The sequence below is a fragment of the Eumetopias jubatus genome, unplaced genomic scaffold (genome assembly GCF_037043125.1).
Source record: "Eumetopias jubatus isolate StellerSeaLion01/CBP00866 unplaced genomic scaffold, mEumJub1_p1.0 scaffold_16, whole genome shotgun sequence".
Taxonomy (NCBI): domain Eukaryota; kingdom Metazoa; phylum Chordata; class Mammalia; order Carnivora; family Otariidae; genus Eumetopias; species Eumetopias jubatus.
The window spans coordinates 84,158,711-84,178,470 of record NW_028274822.1 but is presented as its reverse complement, the minus strand read 5'-3'; the positions used below and the strand labels follow the sequence as shown (position 1 = coordinate 84,178,470).

Sequence of the window (19,760 nt, the reverse complement as noted above, 5' to 3'; positions counted from 1 at the left end):
CAATGAACTTTGTCCCCTAATTTACAAAAAGGTTCAAACTCCCCTTTCCTCTTGCTTTTTTTCTGAACTGGATTGATCTGGAAACATAAGTAACTTCTCTTCCCACTTGAGGGCATTCCCTAGTTCTTCTCCTTATCAGTTTGGAAAGTGATGGACCAGATGTATATTAACATAGCACGAGCCATTTAAACAAGGTAAAGTCGCAGAGAGATTCACTGGAATAGAACAAAGTGCTTTTCCCAAAGCAAAGCAGTGGAGCCTTGTGTATACTGAAACAGATCACCTTTTGACTGCTTACTTATTTTCTTAGGGGAACAGCTAAAATGTTTTAAATTTCAGAAGTTGCACAATGCAACAAAACTTGCAGAAATTGGGGAATGTAACAAAAATGTAGTAAACATAGCACAAGAGAGCTGTCTCTGTTCTCAGTTTGACATGAACTTCACACTGCGGACCCACTAAGCCAGGAGTGGAGGGGCCCAGCAAGGCCCCCCCCTTCTGTGGCCTGCACCACCTCAGCACATTAGGGGATCTCTGGAGGGTGCTCACCTTGTTCTTATTTCAGCCAGGAGCCGAACGACTGCCATCACAGGAGCTGACCCATCTCCTGTTGCAGGAAGTGAGGTATGAATAGAGAGACTTCCCTCCTGAGGAAGCAACATGGACTGGACTGCCTGTACTACCTTCTCAGTAATGGACAGTTTATGAAGAGGCAGTGCCTGATGGTGGTGGGGGGGCATGGCAAAAAGTTAAATTCAAGTAGTTAGTTTATAAGAAATGAGGGTGTTATTATCTGGAGTTAATTCTCAAAATTTCAGTTAAAAAAATAAAATCACCATACATAAAATTGCAAACTAGACCAAAGCAATTAAACATACAATACCCTGTGGAATATTCCTAACCAAAGAAATGAGTTTTGTCATCTAGGTGAAAATCTTCACACAAATGTTACTATTAAATAATTATGCCCTATATATATATATATATAAATATACATCCCAAGTAACACTTAAGATAAACAAGTATTTGTGCCCCTGTACTGTGTGCACGTTCATTTTTCATGACAGTACGGTTACCATTTGTAGTGACATTTAATAATGCATTTAAAAATCACCTTACCTCTGACCTTGGAACACAAAGTCTAGACAATGGAATAGTCAATGTGTCTGATGCTTGCGAAGTCTTTCTACAGTCTATGGGTGGGAATCTGACTGTAGCTATACCTTCCTGTTCATTGATAGAAGCCACTACTCCGATGCTTCCTGATATTCCTCTACCTAAAACCTAGAGACAAAGATGGATTAGCACCACTGACCAGCTCCGACGGTTTATGCAACTCTCTCATGGGAGAGGTGCAGAGAAGTAAATTCACAGCTGTTGTTAGTGGTACTACCGGAATAGTTCATCACAGGGCAGATACCAAGCACTGAATGGGAGTTAAAATAATATGTCAAGGTGATCACAATAGGACAGAATCTCAAACTTCCAACATTAAAATATTAGTGACACCATGGGACACAAGTATTATAATTAACATTATACAGTACTGTACTAGTATTTGAATAACGTGTAGCACAGTGTGGATTAGAATTCATGAGTTTCTCAGATTCCTTATTTAGCTTGAAGGAACTAGGATTTCTGTCCAACTGGGTGGATGATACCACCTTTACAGATGATCAGTTAATCAATGAATGCAGTAGCTTGGGGAGAGCAGGGACTTGGGAAATGCTGGCTGGTTACCTGAACCTCAGACCCTATCTTGATGGTCTCTTTGAAGCCTCCGAGGGCACACAGTGCGGCGACGGCCTGGCGGGCGATTCTCTGAAGTTTGGCGAGTTTCCTGCCGCTACTGCTGCCATTTTCCAGAATGCTTTCTGCATATTTCCCCAACTGTGGAATGTACATCAGCGCACGAGACAGAACCTAAATGTAAGAAGCAGCCGTGTAGTAGGAATTAAAGCTTTGGTCATTATCGATATTAAGAGTGATGGAAGTGTCCATAACAGTGGCTGGCTCCCATGTACTGAAGGAACTCTGGCTAGGGGAGGGATGAAATAACTATCAACTGACCATTGACATCTTACCACATTTGCCTCATGTGATTTGACAAGGCTGGAAACACACAACCTCAGAATGTGGGAGAATCAAACACTGTTAACAAAACCCCTAAAGTAGAACAAAAACTTATCTGAAGGAAAACCATCACAGCTTACTGCCTACAACTCAACACCCAATTTCCTTAAGGCAATCACTTGAAAAATGACTGTGGGCAAACGGGAATTGATTACAGCTCCCTAGTTTTCAGGAAACTAGACTACCACCTATAATGATGAATTACTGATAGAGCATTCAGGGAGTATGTATCACAGAGGCCTCCCTAGGACTTACTACAAATCCTCACTAAGGACTTACTACAAATCCAATAAACCAAGGCTGCGTGATTCCCTAATGTCGGTACCAGCTGAACATAAGCAAGAAGGAGAAACAAGGAGTGCCATTCTTTCCCTGAGAATATGGTCCCGTCTTCTGTAAAATCAGAAATGACAGTGACAGGAGACACAGGTTAACAGGTGAAACGACTAAATCAAAGCAAATTTGAGGGGGGAAAACCACTAACAAGCCTATCTGGCCAATTTGGGAACTCTCTCTTTACTAGAATATGACCCTCGCTAGGCAGGATTCAAATGCTAAAACAGAACACAAACTTCCTCCTCGCTTCTTCAGCGAAGCAGTGACACTGTGCTAACCTTTTCTGCCGTTGTGGTCCATATTTGAGCAGCATTTGACTCGGGTGCCATTAGCAAGCTATGAAGCAAGGCGATCACTTCTGCGGCCATGCTGTTCGCCACATGCCCACTGATGAAGGGTCGGACGGGGTCAGTCCTGCGAGCGTCAAGAGGGAAAGTGTCAATGCCCAGCAATGGTTAAGAATGCAGAGAAGTGGCTTTTAGGGTTATCAACAGATGGAAAATTTTTCTAATGATACAAGAAAAAGTGGATTTCATTGACTGAGAAAAAGAGAAGCTAAATTAAATCACTTCTCTCATATTCTTTCTGTTAACTAAAGAATCCTCTGAAACAAAAGACCTCAAACTTGAACTGCATAAACCATCAGGATTGAGGGAAGACACTATGCTGCACCTATTCCTGGCCTGCAAACAGAGAAGAGCTCACAAACTTCCTGGAGGCAACACTCATTCCTCCTGTCTACTCCTAGAAAGGAGTTCATGTGTACAGCTGGGCTGGTTTGGAAGAAGTAAAGGCAGCAAGACGTGAGTTTACTAATACTCCAAAAAACTGTAGCTGGTGATCCTGGTAGTGACCGTCCTCAGAAAAAAACAGCCCTCTGGCTACAGATGCCCACTCAGCCAGGAGCGCCACCCTATTTGCCCACCACAACCTCAGATGGGTATTTTGAGCCCTCAGTCCTCATTTTCAGCAGGTCAAGGGGATGATATACAATTAAAGCCCTAAGAACAAGTCCATCACAAAGTAGATCTGAGAAAAGTGTGGACAGGGAAAGACTACCTGGCGAGCTCAGAGTTCCTCTCTCGGCAAATGGAGGTCTGGGCGGTTTTCTTTTTGTCGCCTGTGGACAGTCCACTCACAGTCTCTGGGTTGACAGACTCTACAGGTGGCCCGACGCTGACAATGAGGCCTGACTGGGCCCACTTGGTTGCCTTCCGAAGAGCGGCTGCAGCCTCTTCTGTGATCACCTCACAGCAGCCGCCCTGGAGGGAGGTTTGAGACTGTCACCTTCCTGCGCTTCCTTAATTTTTAAAGCCTGCTTCCCCATTACCAAAGCAATCCAGGCTCGTTTCTCAAAAACTCACATGTTAAAATACTATATGTAGAAAGTTAACTTCCCATAAACATCCCATGGCTCTACCCAGTCATCTAATTGTTAGTCCTCTGGATTTGTCTCCATACAAATTCTGGCATAGATAATCATGGATCAGTTTTTCTATTTAATTTTTATCAGTTATCAAACTCTGATGTGTTTTGATATTGGCATATACAGATCACCCCGGCTCTTTTTATGGTTGTATGGTACTTCATGGTATGTGTATAATTTAAATTTTTAAATTTAAAAATTTAAGGTATAATTGACATGTAATAATTTCTTTAATCAATTTCCTATTTATGGGTATACAGATTCTATTTTGTTTTTTACAAATAAAACCATGAAAAGTATGGTTGTCTCTGGACACTTGAGAATGCCAGTTTACCCTCACCTTGACAATAATGGGTATTATCCGTTTTCTTTGTCTGACAGGTGAAAAATGATATATTACTATTTTTATTCCCTTATTTATTGTGTAATTTGTAAACATGGGCATATTTTTATATTTTTTATGGGCTATATGTCTATTTCTTTTTTTTTTTTTTAAGATTTTATTTATTTACTCGACAGAGAAAGAGAGAGCGAGAGAGGGAACACAAGCGGCGGAGTGGGAGAGGGAGAGACAGTCTCCCTGCAGAACAGGGAGCCTGATGCGGGGCTCAATCCCAGGACCCTGGGATCATGACCTGAGCCGAAGGCAGATGCTTAACAACTGAGCCACACAGGGGCCCCTTTATCTATTATTCTTTCAATCTTCACATCTTATCACTTTTAAAGTACTTTTTTTTTTTTTTAAGAGAGCGCACGTGCGTGGGGTGGGGAGGGGCAGAGAGAGGAGAGACAGAATCTTAAGCATGTTCCGTGTCCAGTGCGGAGCCCAACTCAGGGCTTGATCTCACAACCCTGAAACAGGACCTGAGCCGAAATCAAGAGTGCAATGCTAAACCGACTGAGCCACTCAGGTGCCCCTCACTTTTAAAGTATTATTAGGCTGCAAAACTTTAAGAGAGCTAAGGGAAAACTTCTAGGTCAAAACCAAGAATTCTTTTTCATTTTTTTTTTTTTTAACGTTAACGACAAATTGATTCTGACCAGTTCTCTTGAAAATGGTTTCAGTTAAACTACTGACTTCAATTTCTCACCCTGCCTCCTCTGGGAACCTTTTTTTTCCTTCTTAAATGTCTCTGCAAACCTAAAGTATGGTAAATGTCCCTCAATCATGGGTCTTGTCAGATCAGGTGTCTCCATATTAGGGTTACCTTGGTCATGTCTCGATCCATTTTCACGACTTTCTCCATGTTGGCACCAGTACCAAGTCTGAAGGGCCGTCCTTCTGAGCTACTAAAAGGGAAAGCAGAGAGAGGTGACGATCTTACAGGCAAGGTCAAGGTGGGGCGGCAGGCTGTGAGGCAACCTAGTACTGGCCAGGCCAGCATTATATGCTACGACAGGATTTTAAAATCCACAGTAGACGCAATTTTTCAAAAAGGAAATGATTTATTATTGTTTAATTATAGCACTTCTAGGGATTAAAACACCAGCTGTTTTTACAGTTGTAATGATAATTAAAACCTACATGAAAATGACGTACAAACTAAAAAGCTGAACAAAATAGAGAATCTGAGCCTATAATGCAGGGAAGGCCTGGCACCTGGGAGGCACTCAGTAAGTGATCTAAATCCCAAAGTGAAGGGACTTTATCAACAGCATGGGTTGGATGCCTTGGTGTGAATGACTGGATCTAATAATTCAGCTTCCTCTTCCTCTTAAACCTGGCTCTCCAAAAACTCCTTCAGCAAGTTTGTACTGTGAAGTTTCGCAATGCCCAAGAATCCTTCTTGGCGACTTCTGCATCTAGCACTGACCCGCCTGACCCCGCTTAGTTTATGCTAGTGGCCCATTAGTGCTTTCAGTTGCCATGATGGCAGACAAGAGACCAGTTAGGAGGATGACACCATCATCACATCATTTATTTGAAGGAAGAAGTCATCCCCTGAGACATACACACATGTCCTAAATTCCCTCATGTTCTGTGGCAGGACTTCCCGTTGTCCTCGCTCCCACTAACAGGGCCCCGTGCGTTTGTAATCTTTGGACGGTAAGTATTTTTTTTACTTCCTTATTGAGCAATCATACCATTCATATTTCAATGAATTATAGCGTTAAAGAAGTTTCTCTCATCTCTCCACCTCACAGTCAATGGTATCCCTTAAATTTACCAATGGCTGAAGGATGCCAATGACTAAAACCAGACTGCATTATTCCTTCTCGAAGCCCAAATCACACTGTAGACTCTCCATTGAGCACAAACAATACATTCTCAACAGGGCTTTTGCTCTCTGTTGGGTCTGAAGAAACAGTACCGAGTTGTGGATAAGAGCTTGGGCTCTGTGGTCAGAGGCCTGCGTCTGTGGTTCAGCTCTGCCTCAGTTTCTCCACTGTAACAACAGGGATGACAGTGATTACCTCTTAGGGTTGTCAAGAGGGCTGGGACAGTTGATGTATGTAAGGGGCTTACTGAGCACAGTGCCTGGGACACGGTCAGTGCCTGATGGCATGTGGCTATTACAATCATCAGTCACCTTAGTAGCGGCTGGAGAACCTCATGAGATGACTGGTCTTCCCGCTTGTGGATAAAGATAGACAGCTTGCCATCCACTGCTTCACTCTCTTCTCCAGGATCTTTATCTCCTTTTAAGGAATTCTTGGGACTGGTTTTTGTCAATGTAGTGTCAGGTTCAGAAGCAGTTGGAGAAAGAACTGTCTGACATCCTTTAAAAGCGAACAGAACGATGGCAGTGTTATCTGTGCATCCCCTGCACAGGGAGGACTCTAGTTTTGGAGTCTCTCTTCCTCCCGCTCCCATCTCCCTCTCTTCCGTTGCAGGAGGTGTGGCAGCAGCAGCTAACCAACAATGGAAAGCTCAGGCTGGCCGCCCCCAGCAAGTGGGCACCTCAGTGCCATTCTCCAACCAGCTGCTCACCTGGGACTACATAATCTGCCAGCTTTGCTAAGAGCAACGAGGCAATCTTGGATGCTGGGTCGCTGGGATCCTCCTGCTCACTGTTTAGGGAGGGAACGGAGTAGCTCCATGGCGGGAGCTCCACGTTTCCACAGTCTTCTACGCTCATCAGTGGGAGTGCCGCCCGGCACAGCTGAAGAATGATAAGGACTAGCTTTGGAGACGGGCGTTGGTCAAGCAGCAGAGAGAGGAGTTTGGACACACAAGCTGGCTGGCTCAGGATGGCTTTACCTATGTGACTCCTGAAAAAGAAGGAAGAAAAGGTACACAAGGCTGGGCATATTGGTCTATAGAAATTCAGAAGCAAGAGCTCCCTAAATGAAGATGAACTGATTCGTGAGGAAGACACGGATTTTGCACTATGTTTTTATGAAGGAGAACTAAGGTTTTTGGTAAATATCTAATGAAAGCTCTCAACTGACCAGTCAATAGAACTTTTTTTTTTTTTTTTTTAAGATTTTTGTTTACATATTTCAGAGAGAGAGAACACAAGCAGGGGGAGCAGGAGAGGGAGAAGCAGACTCCCTGCTGAGCAGGGAGCCCGATGCGGGGCCCAATCCCAGGACGCTGGGATCATGACCCGAGCTGACGGCAGACGCTTAAACGCACTGAGCCACCCAGGCGCCCCCAGTCAATAGTACTTAAAAAGAAAGATCTTTGAGTATTATCTGATCCCTGATGAAATTTACTGAACTGCGATGCTATAGTTCAGCATGGTTCACAGAGCACTACAACTTCACGACCCAAACTAGGAAGACTTTCCCTTCAGTCTTTTATTCTTTTTTAAGCTTCAAGACCAAAGGGCTCACACAGCATTGTACAGGCCCTGTGGCATCTTGCTGAGAAGAAAAAGTCCAGTAGAAGCCAAAGAACAAGTAGCCTTATGTGGACAAGCGGGTGTGGGCCTCACGGCTCACACGGGATGGTATCAAACCTCCACAGATTGTCTTCTTTTTTAAGACACCAGCATGAGAACGAGTCAACTACAGGTCCTGACTGATTATCTTGCTGTAATGAGGGTAAGGATTTTGGGTTACTCGATGCAACTGCATGGACTTGAAAGGCTAGCAGCTGTTACCAGCAAACTATTAAAGCACATGGTATCGTTTTATAATGTAGAGATTCACCTAAATGATCCTCGCATTTTGGAACTCCTATTTTTCCAATGATTTTATTCTCCACTGTTCTTTAAGCAGAAACATGTAATTTAGGTGTTTCAAAAGACAATCACCACCCAAGGGAACCCCAATCACTCAAGAGGAAAGCCACTTTTTCTCACAGCTCTGGCTGGGCGTTCCATACCTTGAGAGATCATTGAGAAGACTGAGGACGTCCTGGAGGGCGTCATTCCCAGCAGCCTGGTTACCACAGCACTCAGTTGCTCGGGCAAGATGGTTGGTGAGAAGGCTGGACACCTGACGGGCCAGACCTGAGTGCACCGCCTCTGTGGAGCCGCCTTCAGAGTTAAAAAAAGAAAAGAGAGAGAAAAAGCGAGGTGAGAACCCAAGGAAGCCATGGTAAGCCTGCAGGTGTGGCGAGTCCTCTCTCAGCCTCCCTACATTAAGCCCTCCTCTTGCCCGATTTTTCTTTAACCTGCTCAGTATTCCATTAGCTACCCAATTAGTGTCTCCTCGTTAGAGAACATCTGCACATAAAAAAGGTTAACGATTCAATGTTGGGGAAAGACATTATTCTTAACAAAAACTGAATATAATTCACACCAAACAAGGAATATACTTCAATTAACAGGGAAGAATTACCCCCCTTTTTTTTTTACTGTGATGAAAACATCTTGATTTTTAATTCATACCTTCTCTCTCTTTAAACACAATTAAAGACCTTTTGGGAACTTTCATTTTCACTGTAGCTCCAGAAGTTCCCCCCTCCCAAGCAGCTCTTATAAAAAGCCACACAAATTAGTTGTCATTTCCTGAACTTCCCATGCTCTCTTGGATCCCTGTGCCTACACACACTGTTTTTTCTGCACGGAAATGTTCTTTAACCTGTAAGAATAACTCACATGTCACCTTCTTGGGAAGCTTTGCCTGATCTCTAGCACAGCTGGTCTGTAGGAACCTCTGTGCTGGCGCAGCACTTCACAGGCACCTTAATTACGGCACTAACCACACAATTATTTGCTCATTGGTCTATCTCCCCCACGGCACCATATTTCTTAAGAGGAAGAGCAATGCCTTGTTCATCTTATGCCTGACTCTCAAGACAATAAAACACACAGTGAATGAATGAACAGATAAGTAACCAAGCTATATAAACAGGCCTGGGATATCATGGAGACATCATCCTTCAACTTTACTTTTTCAACTGGGATGGTAAAAATATAGTTAGGAAGTAGCACCTGAATGCAACTAAGTGCTACTTAGCTATTTCATAGCAATATTTATTTGGAGACTGATAGCATTGACAAAAAGAACATGAAAGATATCGTCTCGATTTCCCGGCTTACTGTACTCTTTTTCAGGGTGGTTATCATTCCCCACCCCCATCCCCAGCTTTATTGAGGGATGACTGACAAATACAAGTTATATACAATTTAGATTATAGAATGTGATTTTTTTAAAAGGTGTACAACGTGATTATATATAGATATGTATATACATTGTGCAATGATTGCCACAATCTAGTTAATACATCCATCACCTCGTTAGTTACCTTTCTGTGTGTGTGTGTGTGTGTGTGTGTGTGTGTGTGTGTGTGTGTGTGTATGGTTTGAGAACATTTAAGATTCACTTTCTTAGCAACTTTCAAGAATGTGATAAAGTATTAACTATAATCACCATGCTGTTCATTAGACCCCAGAACTTATTCATCTTATAACTGGAAGTTTGACCCTTTGACCAGCATCTCCCTACTTCCTCCTCCTCCTAAAATTCCTGGCAATCACCGTTCTAATCTTGGTTTCCAGGAGTTTGGCTTTTTTAGATTCCACATACAAGGGAAATCACTCAGTATTTGTCTTTCTGTGTCTGGCTTATTTCACTTAGCACCAGGTGCTCTGGGCTAGGATATTATTTAACGTCATAGTGTAGCCATAAATTTTCCGAGAAGGATGCTGATGAAGAGGCTCTCATGAAATCATTAATTAAACCCATCTGATTACGTAATTTAATACAGCCTTTCTTTCCCCCAGCCAGCACAAATTAAGTAAACATGTCAACAGAAGAAATCAATGAATTCTAGAATGGAATCCTGCCCCTTACCTTCTTCTTTTTCCCATTCAACACAGCGGTTGGCCAGCACCTGGAAAGCTGCCCAGGCCATGGTGGCCACCTTCTGCTTCTTGGTTTGTTTCTCACTGGAACTGGACTCTGTCTGACTGCTCAAGCTACACAGTCGATCCATGAGCTGAACGAGGCCACTGCGCACCAGGCACTTCTCTTCACTCCTGGGCCAGGTGGAAAGGGTTACACAGAATAAACGTCACTGTCCAGCCCTCGGGTTGAAGATCCAGGTTATCAAAGGGGCATAAAACAAGTCAGCACAGTTCTTTGTCTATTACTTAGGATACTACCATGCATAACTGAACACAGAAATATTTCTCTACAATGAGGATTTCCTTCATAAATAAAGAACTTCAAGTTTTGGTTTGTTCATATAGAATAGCTAAGTAAAAATTGATAGAATTAACTCAACGTTCCCATCCATAATACAAAAAACTTATGTATTTTATTGTAAGGGGATTCATAAGGTCACTGAGAAAATAAATGCATTTGTAAAAAATTTTTGCCAAATATGTTAAAAAAATTTCCTAGAGATCTTTTACTTTCTTTCAAACCTCTCCATTTTGACAATGTAATATAATCCCTACTGGCCACTTCTGATCATGTAGGAATTCAACAATATGTAATTTCCATAATAACTTTAGGTGTCTTGTCAGGAGGTAAGCTCATTTAATCATAGTGATAGTGTCACTGGATAATCAAAGTAAAAAAAATCCCAATTTTTAAAAATTAAAAAAAAATTTTTTAAAGATTTTATTTCTTTGACAGAGAAGGAGCGAGCACGAGCTCAGCAGGAAGCCTGACGCAGGACTCAGTCCCAGGACCCCAGGATCATGACCTGAGCCGAAAGCAGACGCTTTACCGACTGAACCACCCAGGCGCCCCCACCCAATTTTTTAATTTAAAAATATTTTTTTTTAAGCAACTGCACTGCAGTGTAACTTACCCACAATAAAAAGCATTGCCTTCCTTACCTGGTATAAGGTATGGTACACAAAAGTCCGATGCTATTTGCACACGCGATAGGGTAACGAGCACACAGAGACACAACAGAGGTCATGGTCTCGCCGAAGGCTTCCTGGACCTGCTCCACCATCCCACCACAGGTTAGTTCTTCAATTCTGTGAAACAGAACCAAAGTGCAGGCTTCTTTTTCTTTTTATTGTTATGTTAATCACCATATATTACGTCATTAGTTTTTGATGTAGTGTTCCACGATTCATTGTTTGTGCATAACACCCAGTGCTCCATGCAGAATGTGCCCTCCTCAATACCCATCACCAGGCTAACCCATCCCCCTACCCCCCTCCCCTCTAGAACCCTCAGTTTGTTTCTCAGAGTCCATCGTCTCTCATGGTTCGTCTCCCCCTCTGACTTACTCCCCTTCATTCTTCCCCTCCTGCTATCTTCTTCTTTTTCTTTCAAAGTGCAGGCTTCTTGAACCATGGCAAGAAGAGTGACAGTGAACATAAGAGCAGGAGCGTTCTGAGAAATCCAAGAGTGTCTAGGTGAATCGAGAACTGAAGGGATCCTGGAGATCACCAGTGTTTCCCAGACTGCAGGACCATAGAAGACTTACTGGACAGCATGTCTTAAGATGCCTCAGAGATAATGCCCATGTTCTAGAAAAGTCTGGGGGAATCCGAGGCTAAGTCAAATCAAGCAGGGTTCCCTACCAGGATTACTCGGAGCCTTACAAGGTTAAAGTCCACAATATCTCTAAGAGCAAGAGAATGGTACTCCACATCACCAAACACATTTAATAAGGAAACCGTCTGAAACACATCTACAATATCCTATGCAGCACTGAGTTCTGTAAATGCAATTGTACTAATGAGAAAATCAAGGCCCAAATAGATTAACTAAGTGTCCTTTTCAAGTCCACACTGTGATTATTAGCAGAGTATGAGAAACCAATTGATATAAGACTTTCCCAGTGTAAACACACAATCTGGGGTAGATTCTACGGCAATTAATATTAGTTGAAAACTGGAACTCTCCAGATTTATCTACAAAGATATGCTACAGAATACTGTTTATAATAGCAAAAATAAGTAAATAAAATCTAAGGTTGAAAAATCAGGACTGAATCTGAATAAAGGTTCAGGAATATGATGCAGTGCTATACAACCACTAAAAACATTATAGGAGGTATCTATGGTTAGAATAAAGACAGAACAGATACACTAGAATGTTAACAGGTTTTATCCTAAGGTGTTAGATTTACAGGTGATTTTTACTTTATACTTTGGGATTTTCTGCATTTTTTTTTTTTTTTTTAATGTTTGACATGACATTACGGAGGGAAAAAAGAAAAATGCTGCCAGGGTTGTGGAGAAATTATTCTGGAAGTGAGCTGTGGTGGCCAGTGCTACTCACTGTACCTCCTAGGCACCCCTCTGGTTGGGTGAGCATGTGACCAGCCTGCCCAATGATTCAGAGCTCTGACAAAGGGACTAACAGCTTTCAGGATGGCAGTCCCCTCCTCTAACCCAGGCTCTCCGGGATTACCACTGGCTGAGGCGCACCTGTGCTGGACATGAGCAAGAACTGAAATCTTGTTTTGTACACCAGAGATTTTGGAGGGTTTTGTTTCTAAACAGTAACCTGGTCTCTCCTGATTGACACAGAAATTTCTCAGGATATTCACATTAGCTCTTTTCCCCAGCCTCTCTGCTTGCCGGCCAGAATTTCTCAAAGAGCTGTCAGGAGACACAAGTAGCCCCAGGCAGTTCTAGTCTAGGACCTGTAGACAAATGCCTTTTCTATTTCTACTTGAAGATCTCTGAAGCCCAGTAGGGAACAGCATAGAAAAACTCCTCACAAATAAGTGATAAAACCTTCTTCAAAGTTTGTATCTACAATTAGGTTTTTAGAAATTGATCCAGTAAAAATAAGCACAAAAGTACACAAAAATATAAGCATAAGGATGTTGACTACATCACTGCTATTAATGCAAAAATAAAACAGAAAAAATGGAGAGAAAGAGTAAATGAACCATGTGTCCACCAGGAGGGGAGGAGTTAAATAAGACATAGCCATCCTTACCTGGAGGTCCAGGAAGTTCTTCAAAACTATAAAGCAGAACTACATGCATTGACATGAAAAGACAGATATATCCAAGATATGCTGAACAAAACAACTCCAGTGTTATAGTATAGTATAATCTGAATTAAGAAAAAAAAATCATACACATAGACACTTCTGTGTATAAAGAGAATTAAATAGCTATTTATGTGTGTGTAGCTGATACAGGCAGCTCTTAGTGAACAAGGTGGAATTCAGGAGAGGAAGGGGAGTAAAGAGACTTTTACTTTCTGCTACACACGCTGACATTGTTACAAAATTGTGGAGCTCTTAAAAAATAAAAATAAAATATTTTAGGGGAAAACACTAGTAAATACCACCATCTATGATCTGGCTTCAAGAGTCATCTTTGGAATGAACGCCTCTCACCCACTCTGGCCAGGACGGTATGAACTACTAGAAGCAACTGACCTGGGTCCTCCCTGAAGGACCATCGTCACTGGACCCACAAGGTGTGTCACGCCCCCGACACGCACAGCGGCCGTCAGCAATTCCCGCATGTGCACCAAGGCCTGCTTGCGAGTATTTCCCCGCCGCCATCTCGTCTGTGCAGCCAAAAGAAAGCTGCTGCTGGACACCTGAAAGGCATGACAAGGAAGTCCACCTGACTCTTGGGGGCTGTCACAGGCGCCCCCCCCCAACCTCGTGCTGTTAGGTGCTATTCCTCTGTAATCGGCAAAACACGACCTACGGCTTGGTCAGGGTTGGTGCCGATGAAGGCAAACAGTTGCCCCAGCAGGACACTGTAGGTGGGCTTGTCCCTGCTGTCCTCGATGGCCAATGACTGCAGGAGTGTAAAGGAGCTGCTGCGGTGACTGGTCACGTGGCGCCGCCTACAGGAAAACAAAACGGTGCTAGATCACAAAACAAACTCACTCAGGGAGCATGCTCTGATGAATGTATTCAGCTGCATGTGGGAATCCAATCTTGGCCATTAGCCATTTACCTCTGATTTGCTCTAGTAAATTCCAAATCTTCATTACCAATCATTTCCAGGTCAGAAGGAGCCGACATGCTGCGAAGAAAAACAGGCTGCCGCACAGCGTGAGATATCACCTTTGTTTCTGAAGCTGACTTACAAGCTGGAACAGAAAGGAATCAAAAGGTTGGCATACTTGCTGTCTGATTTGTACGGACAGCAACAACAGCTATGCTACCAGTCTAAGAGTATCTTCGCTTTCTAGGAGAGTTCATCCACCAAACCAGCTAGCACAGCACACTGACAATTTTTAGGCACATTTTTAAAAACCTGGATATTAGGGTTAAAAATTATTTTAGTGTGAAAAACTATAATCTTTTTATTAAATTTGGTTAAAAAAAAAGGCCGCAAGATTCAATTTCATAAACTCTCAACCTTCACCTTCATTTAAGCATTCTAAAAAGCCAGAGAGGACAGAAAAGTCATTTCTGGAATCAAAAATTTCTTAATTCAAGTAAATCCAAATCCATTTTTTTTCTCCCAGAGACAGCCTTTTTCTGCCCCCCCTCCTTTAATCCTAGATTTATTTAGCTGACTTATTGACATTTGGTGGCACCTTGGTTTTGATCGAGTTGGTGTGAGTAAATATCACGCTTGAGCTAGAATCTGACTGGCCCTTCCTACACTATCCAGGGAAATGGTTGTATCATAAAAGAACACATTATGGAAGATGACAAAACTGCATAATAAAGATCATCTAAGGAAAAAAAAAGTAGAGAAGAGGTTATTTTGAATTTGTCTTAAGAATGGTTAGGCAGCTTTGGTCTAAAAACATAATTTTTGAAGATGTTATTGCTCAGCAAACTATTGGTTCATGATCTCTGATGGCAAGAGCCTCTTGGAAAGCATCATCAGTCTTACTGAGTGGTTAAGTCTTCATACAGGACCTTTAACTAACCAAGGCCTTGTGACCAGGGACACGGTCAGCAGACCATCTTGGTATGTGATCATACTGTATGCTCGGCACGCTTCCTCTGATATTCTCAGCAAATGGTCTCCTTTCATTAGGGTCAGAAACCTGAATCACCCTAAACTTCTCTCCCATGTGAGGAGTGCCCTGGGCACTCAAGCTGGGATGAAAACAAGTTCGCTTGCTTGGCAGTGTCTGTTAGGCTATGGGGTGCGGTAACACGGAGTCTCATGTTTACTCATCCTGCTGTCTCAAGGGAAGAATTAACAATTGTCATTATGGGCTATGCCAGGTGTTGGGGATCTAGTTTAAGAAAGAAGACTCATTTATTTCCCTGAGAAATGTCCTTTCAGGCTAACAATTAAAATGTGACCAGGAAAATAGTGAAAATTCATGTTAGGAGGTTCCACATAATTACTAAAGGTGCAATGCAAACTCACCTTTAAGAGGAAAATATGGTGCATTACAAGACTCACAATGTTGACTATCTCATTATACACATTACTATGAAAATGACAAGCCATAAACCAAGTAAGGGGCACTAGATTATAAAAATAGACATCACTGGGCTCCCAAGCAAAACTGAATGAGGCAGGTGAGGAGGCACCCCTGATGCTCAGCTGACTCACAAAACACCACATGAATTCAATGAAAAGTCTCTCTTGGCTGGAAAAAGTAAAAGGCAAACTAAAAAAATGTTGGCACTTCTCTTTCTCCTTCCTAGGAGAACACAAGAGTGATTTTTCTTTCAGTAGCTGACGTGTATTTTATGACCAGAGTAGTGTGGAGGGCCTGCTTGGGGCTGGCTTTGTACCCGGTGTCTCTGCGGGGGTCCCTGAGATGCTTCTCGTGAGGCCAGGCTGGGCCGAAATGGTGACATGTAACAGCAGCTCAGCTCGGTTCATTAAACTCTTCACCAACGTCTTCGTTTTCGCCAGTGGGTGCGAGGGTTTCTGTATGAGAGAATTCACTTCTTGCAGAAACTTCTCCCTATAAAGAAAGACTGATGTGCATTTAGTCGTTCTCAGGTTCACCAAAACCAACATTTTTTAATTACAAAGGATACGACAAGATAGAGGGAAACTAAAGCAAAAGAAACCTGATAAAATGATAAACATCACTCCCCTTCCCCTAGCCAAGAGAGCAGGGTTATAAATGGACCACTTTTAGTTCCTTTTGTCCAGTTTCAGATGCCTATCTGCTAACTTTTGAAGGCCAAAATCAAAATTTCCAAGTTTACAAATGAGTTCCAACTCAAATATTTAGTGAATGCATACGATTTTTAATATCTATTAAGAAACTAGATCTTCACATTTTGTCTTAAGCATCAAGGCAGCAAATTAGCTTTACACAGTTATTAACATCACTAACCTCAGTGATAGGACCATGTTTTCAAGATCATTTCCATCAAAGGAGACTTCTCTCATTGAACACAAAAGTTCTAGTTCTTTCATTTTGTTCTAAAGAAGGAAAAATCAAGAAAAGATGGTAGGCAGGATCTGCAAAAAGTGAGTTTACCGTTCATGTTAAAAGGAACAGAGAATTTATGGGGGAAAAAAAAACCACCACCTCTGGTCCATATTTCTATGCCAGAGCACATTTGTAAGTTATTCTTTGATATTTTAATGATTACAAATGGCATCAACTACTTTCTGGGGACTTCTTCGGTGCTTATAACTGCCCTTCATTTCCTAAAGCTTGCAAGCAAAATTTGATAATGATGGTAAAACTATCAGTTAAAAACAACTTAATAATTTATATTTGTATTATTGATATGCTGATCTAACTTTAACCTTCGTAAAGAATGAGTACATTTTGGCGTGTGCAACATTTTAACAGGTAAACCATTATTTGGTCTCTCCACACATACCCCCCCCCACACACACACGATATGTGCCTTTGCACTGTAAATACCAACGCCCCAATGATAAATCACATAACTTGCTCACCTCATTGAAATGGTAATCATAGAAGAAAGGCATATTGTTCTCTAGCTTCCCTTGCATGGCATCATCAACCTCGCTTTGCCATTTCTGCTCCAATTCTGCAACACTCTGATAGATACATTATAAAACAAAACAATATGAGAAGAGATGTAAAATAAAAACAAGTGCACTCTGTAAATTTGGAAATTTTAAAACTTCAGGTCACTTTTTTTTTTTTTTTAAAGATTTTATTTATTTGACAGAGAGAGACACAGCGAGAGAGGGAACACAAGCAGGGGGAGTGGGAGAGGGAGAAGCAGGCTCCCCACTGAGCAGGGAGCCCGATGAGGGGCTTGATCCCAGGACCCTGGGATCATGACAGGAGCCGAAGGCAGACGCTTAACAACTGAACCACCCAGGCACCCCTTCAGGTCACTTTTTAAACTTCATTAAATTTCTAGGAAAGAAATTATTTCCGACAATTGAGAGCGTAATCTAAACACGTTAGCCTTCACTTACCTGCAGCTGTCTCTCCATGGCGTTGAGTTTCTTGAAGGTCTCTCCCATAATTTTACACAGTAAGTCATATTCCTCAGCATGTTCTTCTTGATACTGGAAATTTATTAGGGACTGCAGCGCATCAACCAAGTTCAAGTGCTTAATAACACATGATACCACCATTTCCTCCATCACGTCTGGCTGAATCACTTCTCTGTGATTACAACAGAAACTAGTCAGGTAGATGCCACGCTCTCAAATTACCAATCCTGTATTCAATAGGTTGAGGAGTGTAGGCTTTGATTTAAATACATTAAATATTCACCACACCTTCTTTATTACAGTAAAGAGGCATGAACATGATGGCTTTCATATCAAGTTGGCAATAACTTAATACGTTTAACTGACAAAACTGACATCAGCTGATAAAGTGAAAATCAAACTTAAAGAGACTCCATTTTTTTAAATTATATATTTTGAACTAGAGTCATATTAAAGCTGGAAGAGGTCTAAGACTAACGAAAGATCTTGGCACCATTTATGTGCCAAATAATTTTACGTAGTACCATGGCTTGTGGTATCTCATACATATGGATGCTGGGTTGAAAACAAAATGCGTTTCTGTATTTCTTCATTTTAAATTTCAACTATCCTTAAATTTTTTCTCTCTGAAATGGCCAATCATGCTTCAGAAGACAGCGCAGAGGCCAGCAAACAGACTTTAAGCAAGAAGACCACAAAGACATTTGTAAGTGCCTGACCTCACACTCCAGATGAAAGAGCCCTCACCATCTCTCTCTGGACTAAGGAAACCAAAGTTGAGGACTTCGAGTAGAGAGTCAAACCATCTGAGAAAAACCTAGAATTTGTCAAACTTTAGCATGCTTCAGAATCCTATGGAAAACTTGTCAAAACCTGGGCCCCATTCTCAGAGGTTCGGATCCAGCAGGTGTGAGATGGGGCCCAAGAGCTAACAAGGGTTCAGGTGTTGCTATTGTTGCTGACTGGGGGCCCACACCCTGACACCTGATGGCCTGGAATACCACCTGGGGGGACTCCGCAGAGTACGTGGTTAGTGTTCATTAAGTAAATGTAAAATTAAAGGTTCATTTGCTAGACCAGAAGAAATTTACCCCCTTCCATTGTTTAAGCCTTTTTTTTTTTTCCAATGGGAAAAATAGCACACTACTTAGCAACATACTTTATACTTGGTCTGAATTGAGGTCTAGCACGCCCAGAAATTTCCCTGAGCTTTATCATGATTCCTGGAGGCAGCCTGATCCGGGGCAGGTCAAAGTAGTTTCCAACGGGAGGCACAAGGACGTCAGAGGGGTAGATGAATTCTCTGTCTTCCTCGATGGTCAGTGGCAGTGGAGATGGGCTTGGAGTAAGGGCAGGAGAGATCACGCCATTGGCCTCCACCTGCCACTGGCACCTGAATAGACAGAAAAGAGGCTCCTTCATTTCCTCTTCCAACTGGAAAGCCATGGAAAGCTTGCAGATACATCAAATATATGAAGGATCACATCACGTGTTAAATATTCATCAAACATTCTCCAGAGGCCAAAGGAATATGAGCGTTAAATGAAACCACATCTTTGGGAATCTAACCTCCTCCCCAACATTATGAAAAATTTTAAATCTACAGAAAAGTTGAAACCATCCATTGGGTAATGCCCATATACCCACCGCCTAGATTCTAGAATAAACATTTTGATAGGTTTGCTTTATCACTCATCTACTCCTCCTTTTGGGGATTCTTTAATTTAATTATACAATATGTGGGTTGGAGAAAAGCTTATGCATTCAAGGCTGTAATTTCAAATTTAGTAAAGTAAGAGCCAGAAGGCACTTTGGTGTAATTTTCACCTTCTTTCTTAATGACAATGACACCTATGGGATTGTCAGGCAGTCTGCACAATGCGCTGGGAAATGTACTAAAAGTAGTTTTCCACACGAAGTCCTTTTTCCTCTGGGAGCAAAACTAGTCCTATCTAAGCCTTTTACCTTTGTAAAAGTTTGGACCGCAATAGCTCCTGACAGGCTTCTTCTTCTTTGGTGATTTCTGGTCCATTGTACAGGATTCTCAACATGGAACAAGCTAACACAGACAGACCTAAAGCCAGGTCTACCAGAAAGGGCAAGCCTCCCGACACATCCTCCGACGACTCCTACAACGCAGAGAGGGGCAAATCACACTGGTCACTGTACGCAGCCGAGCACCTGCACCGCGCTGCACTGTCCCTGACCACAGGG

General features: G+C 42.2%; 1 protein-coding gene across 6 annotated transcripts in view; it reads right to left on the bottom strand.

The window, feature by feature from the left end:
- Positions 1-19,760, bottom strand: part of HECTD4 (HECT domain E3 ubiquitin protein ligase 4) — a 183,527-nt gene that overhangs the window by 58,482 nt on the left and 105,285 nt on the right. For 3 of the 6 annotated variants that reach the window (XM_028116435.2, XM_028116439.2, XM_028116437.2), the window contains exons 24-43: positions 19,512-19,675; positions 18,706-18,939; positions 17,526-17,718; positions 17,031-17,135; positions 16,453-16,541; positions 15,896-16,071; positions 14,139-14,274; positions 13,884-14,025; positions 13,604-13,770; positions 11,080-11,226; positions 10,085-10,269; positions 8,169-8,322; positions 6,828-7,108; positions 6,427-6,616; positions 5,104-5,185; positions 3,529-3,731; positions 2,748-2,883; positions 1,741-1,923; positions 1,120-1,284; positions 550-719 (exon numbers count right to left, since the gene is read on the bottom strand). In XM_028116435.2, coding sequence (XP_027972236.2) covers positions 550-719; positions 1,120-1,284; positions 1,741-1,923; positions 2,748-2,883; positions 3,529-3,731; positions 5,104-5,185; positions 6,427-6,616; positions 6,828-7,108; positions 8,169-8,322; positions 10,085-10,269; positions 11,080-11,226; positions 13,604-13,770; positions 13,884-14,025; positions 14,139-14,274; positions 15,896-16,071; positions 16,453-16,541; positions 17,031-17,135; positions 17,526-17,718; positions 18,706-18,939; positions 19,512-19,675 — 3,302 coding nt within the window. Of the gene's footprint in view, positions 1-549; positions 720-1,119; positions 1,285-1,740; positions 1,924-2,747; positions 2,884-3,528; positions 3,732-5,103; positions 5,186-6,207; positions 6,283-6,426; positions 6,617-6,827; positions 7,109-8,168; positions 8,323-10,084; positions 10,270-11,079; positions 11,227-13,603; positions 13,771-13,883; positions 14,026-14,138; positions 14,275-15,895; positions 16,072-16,452; positions 16,542-17,030; positions 17,136-17,525; positions 17,719-18,705; positions 18,940-19,511; positions 19,676-19,760 lie in introns of all 6 variants that reach the window. The other 3 variants (XM_028116433.2, XM_028116434.2, XM_028116436.2) reach the window with 2 other exon arrangements.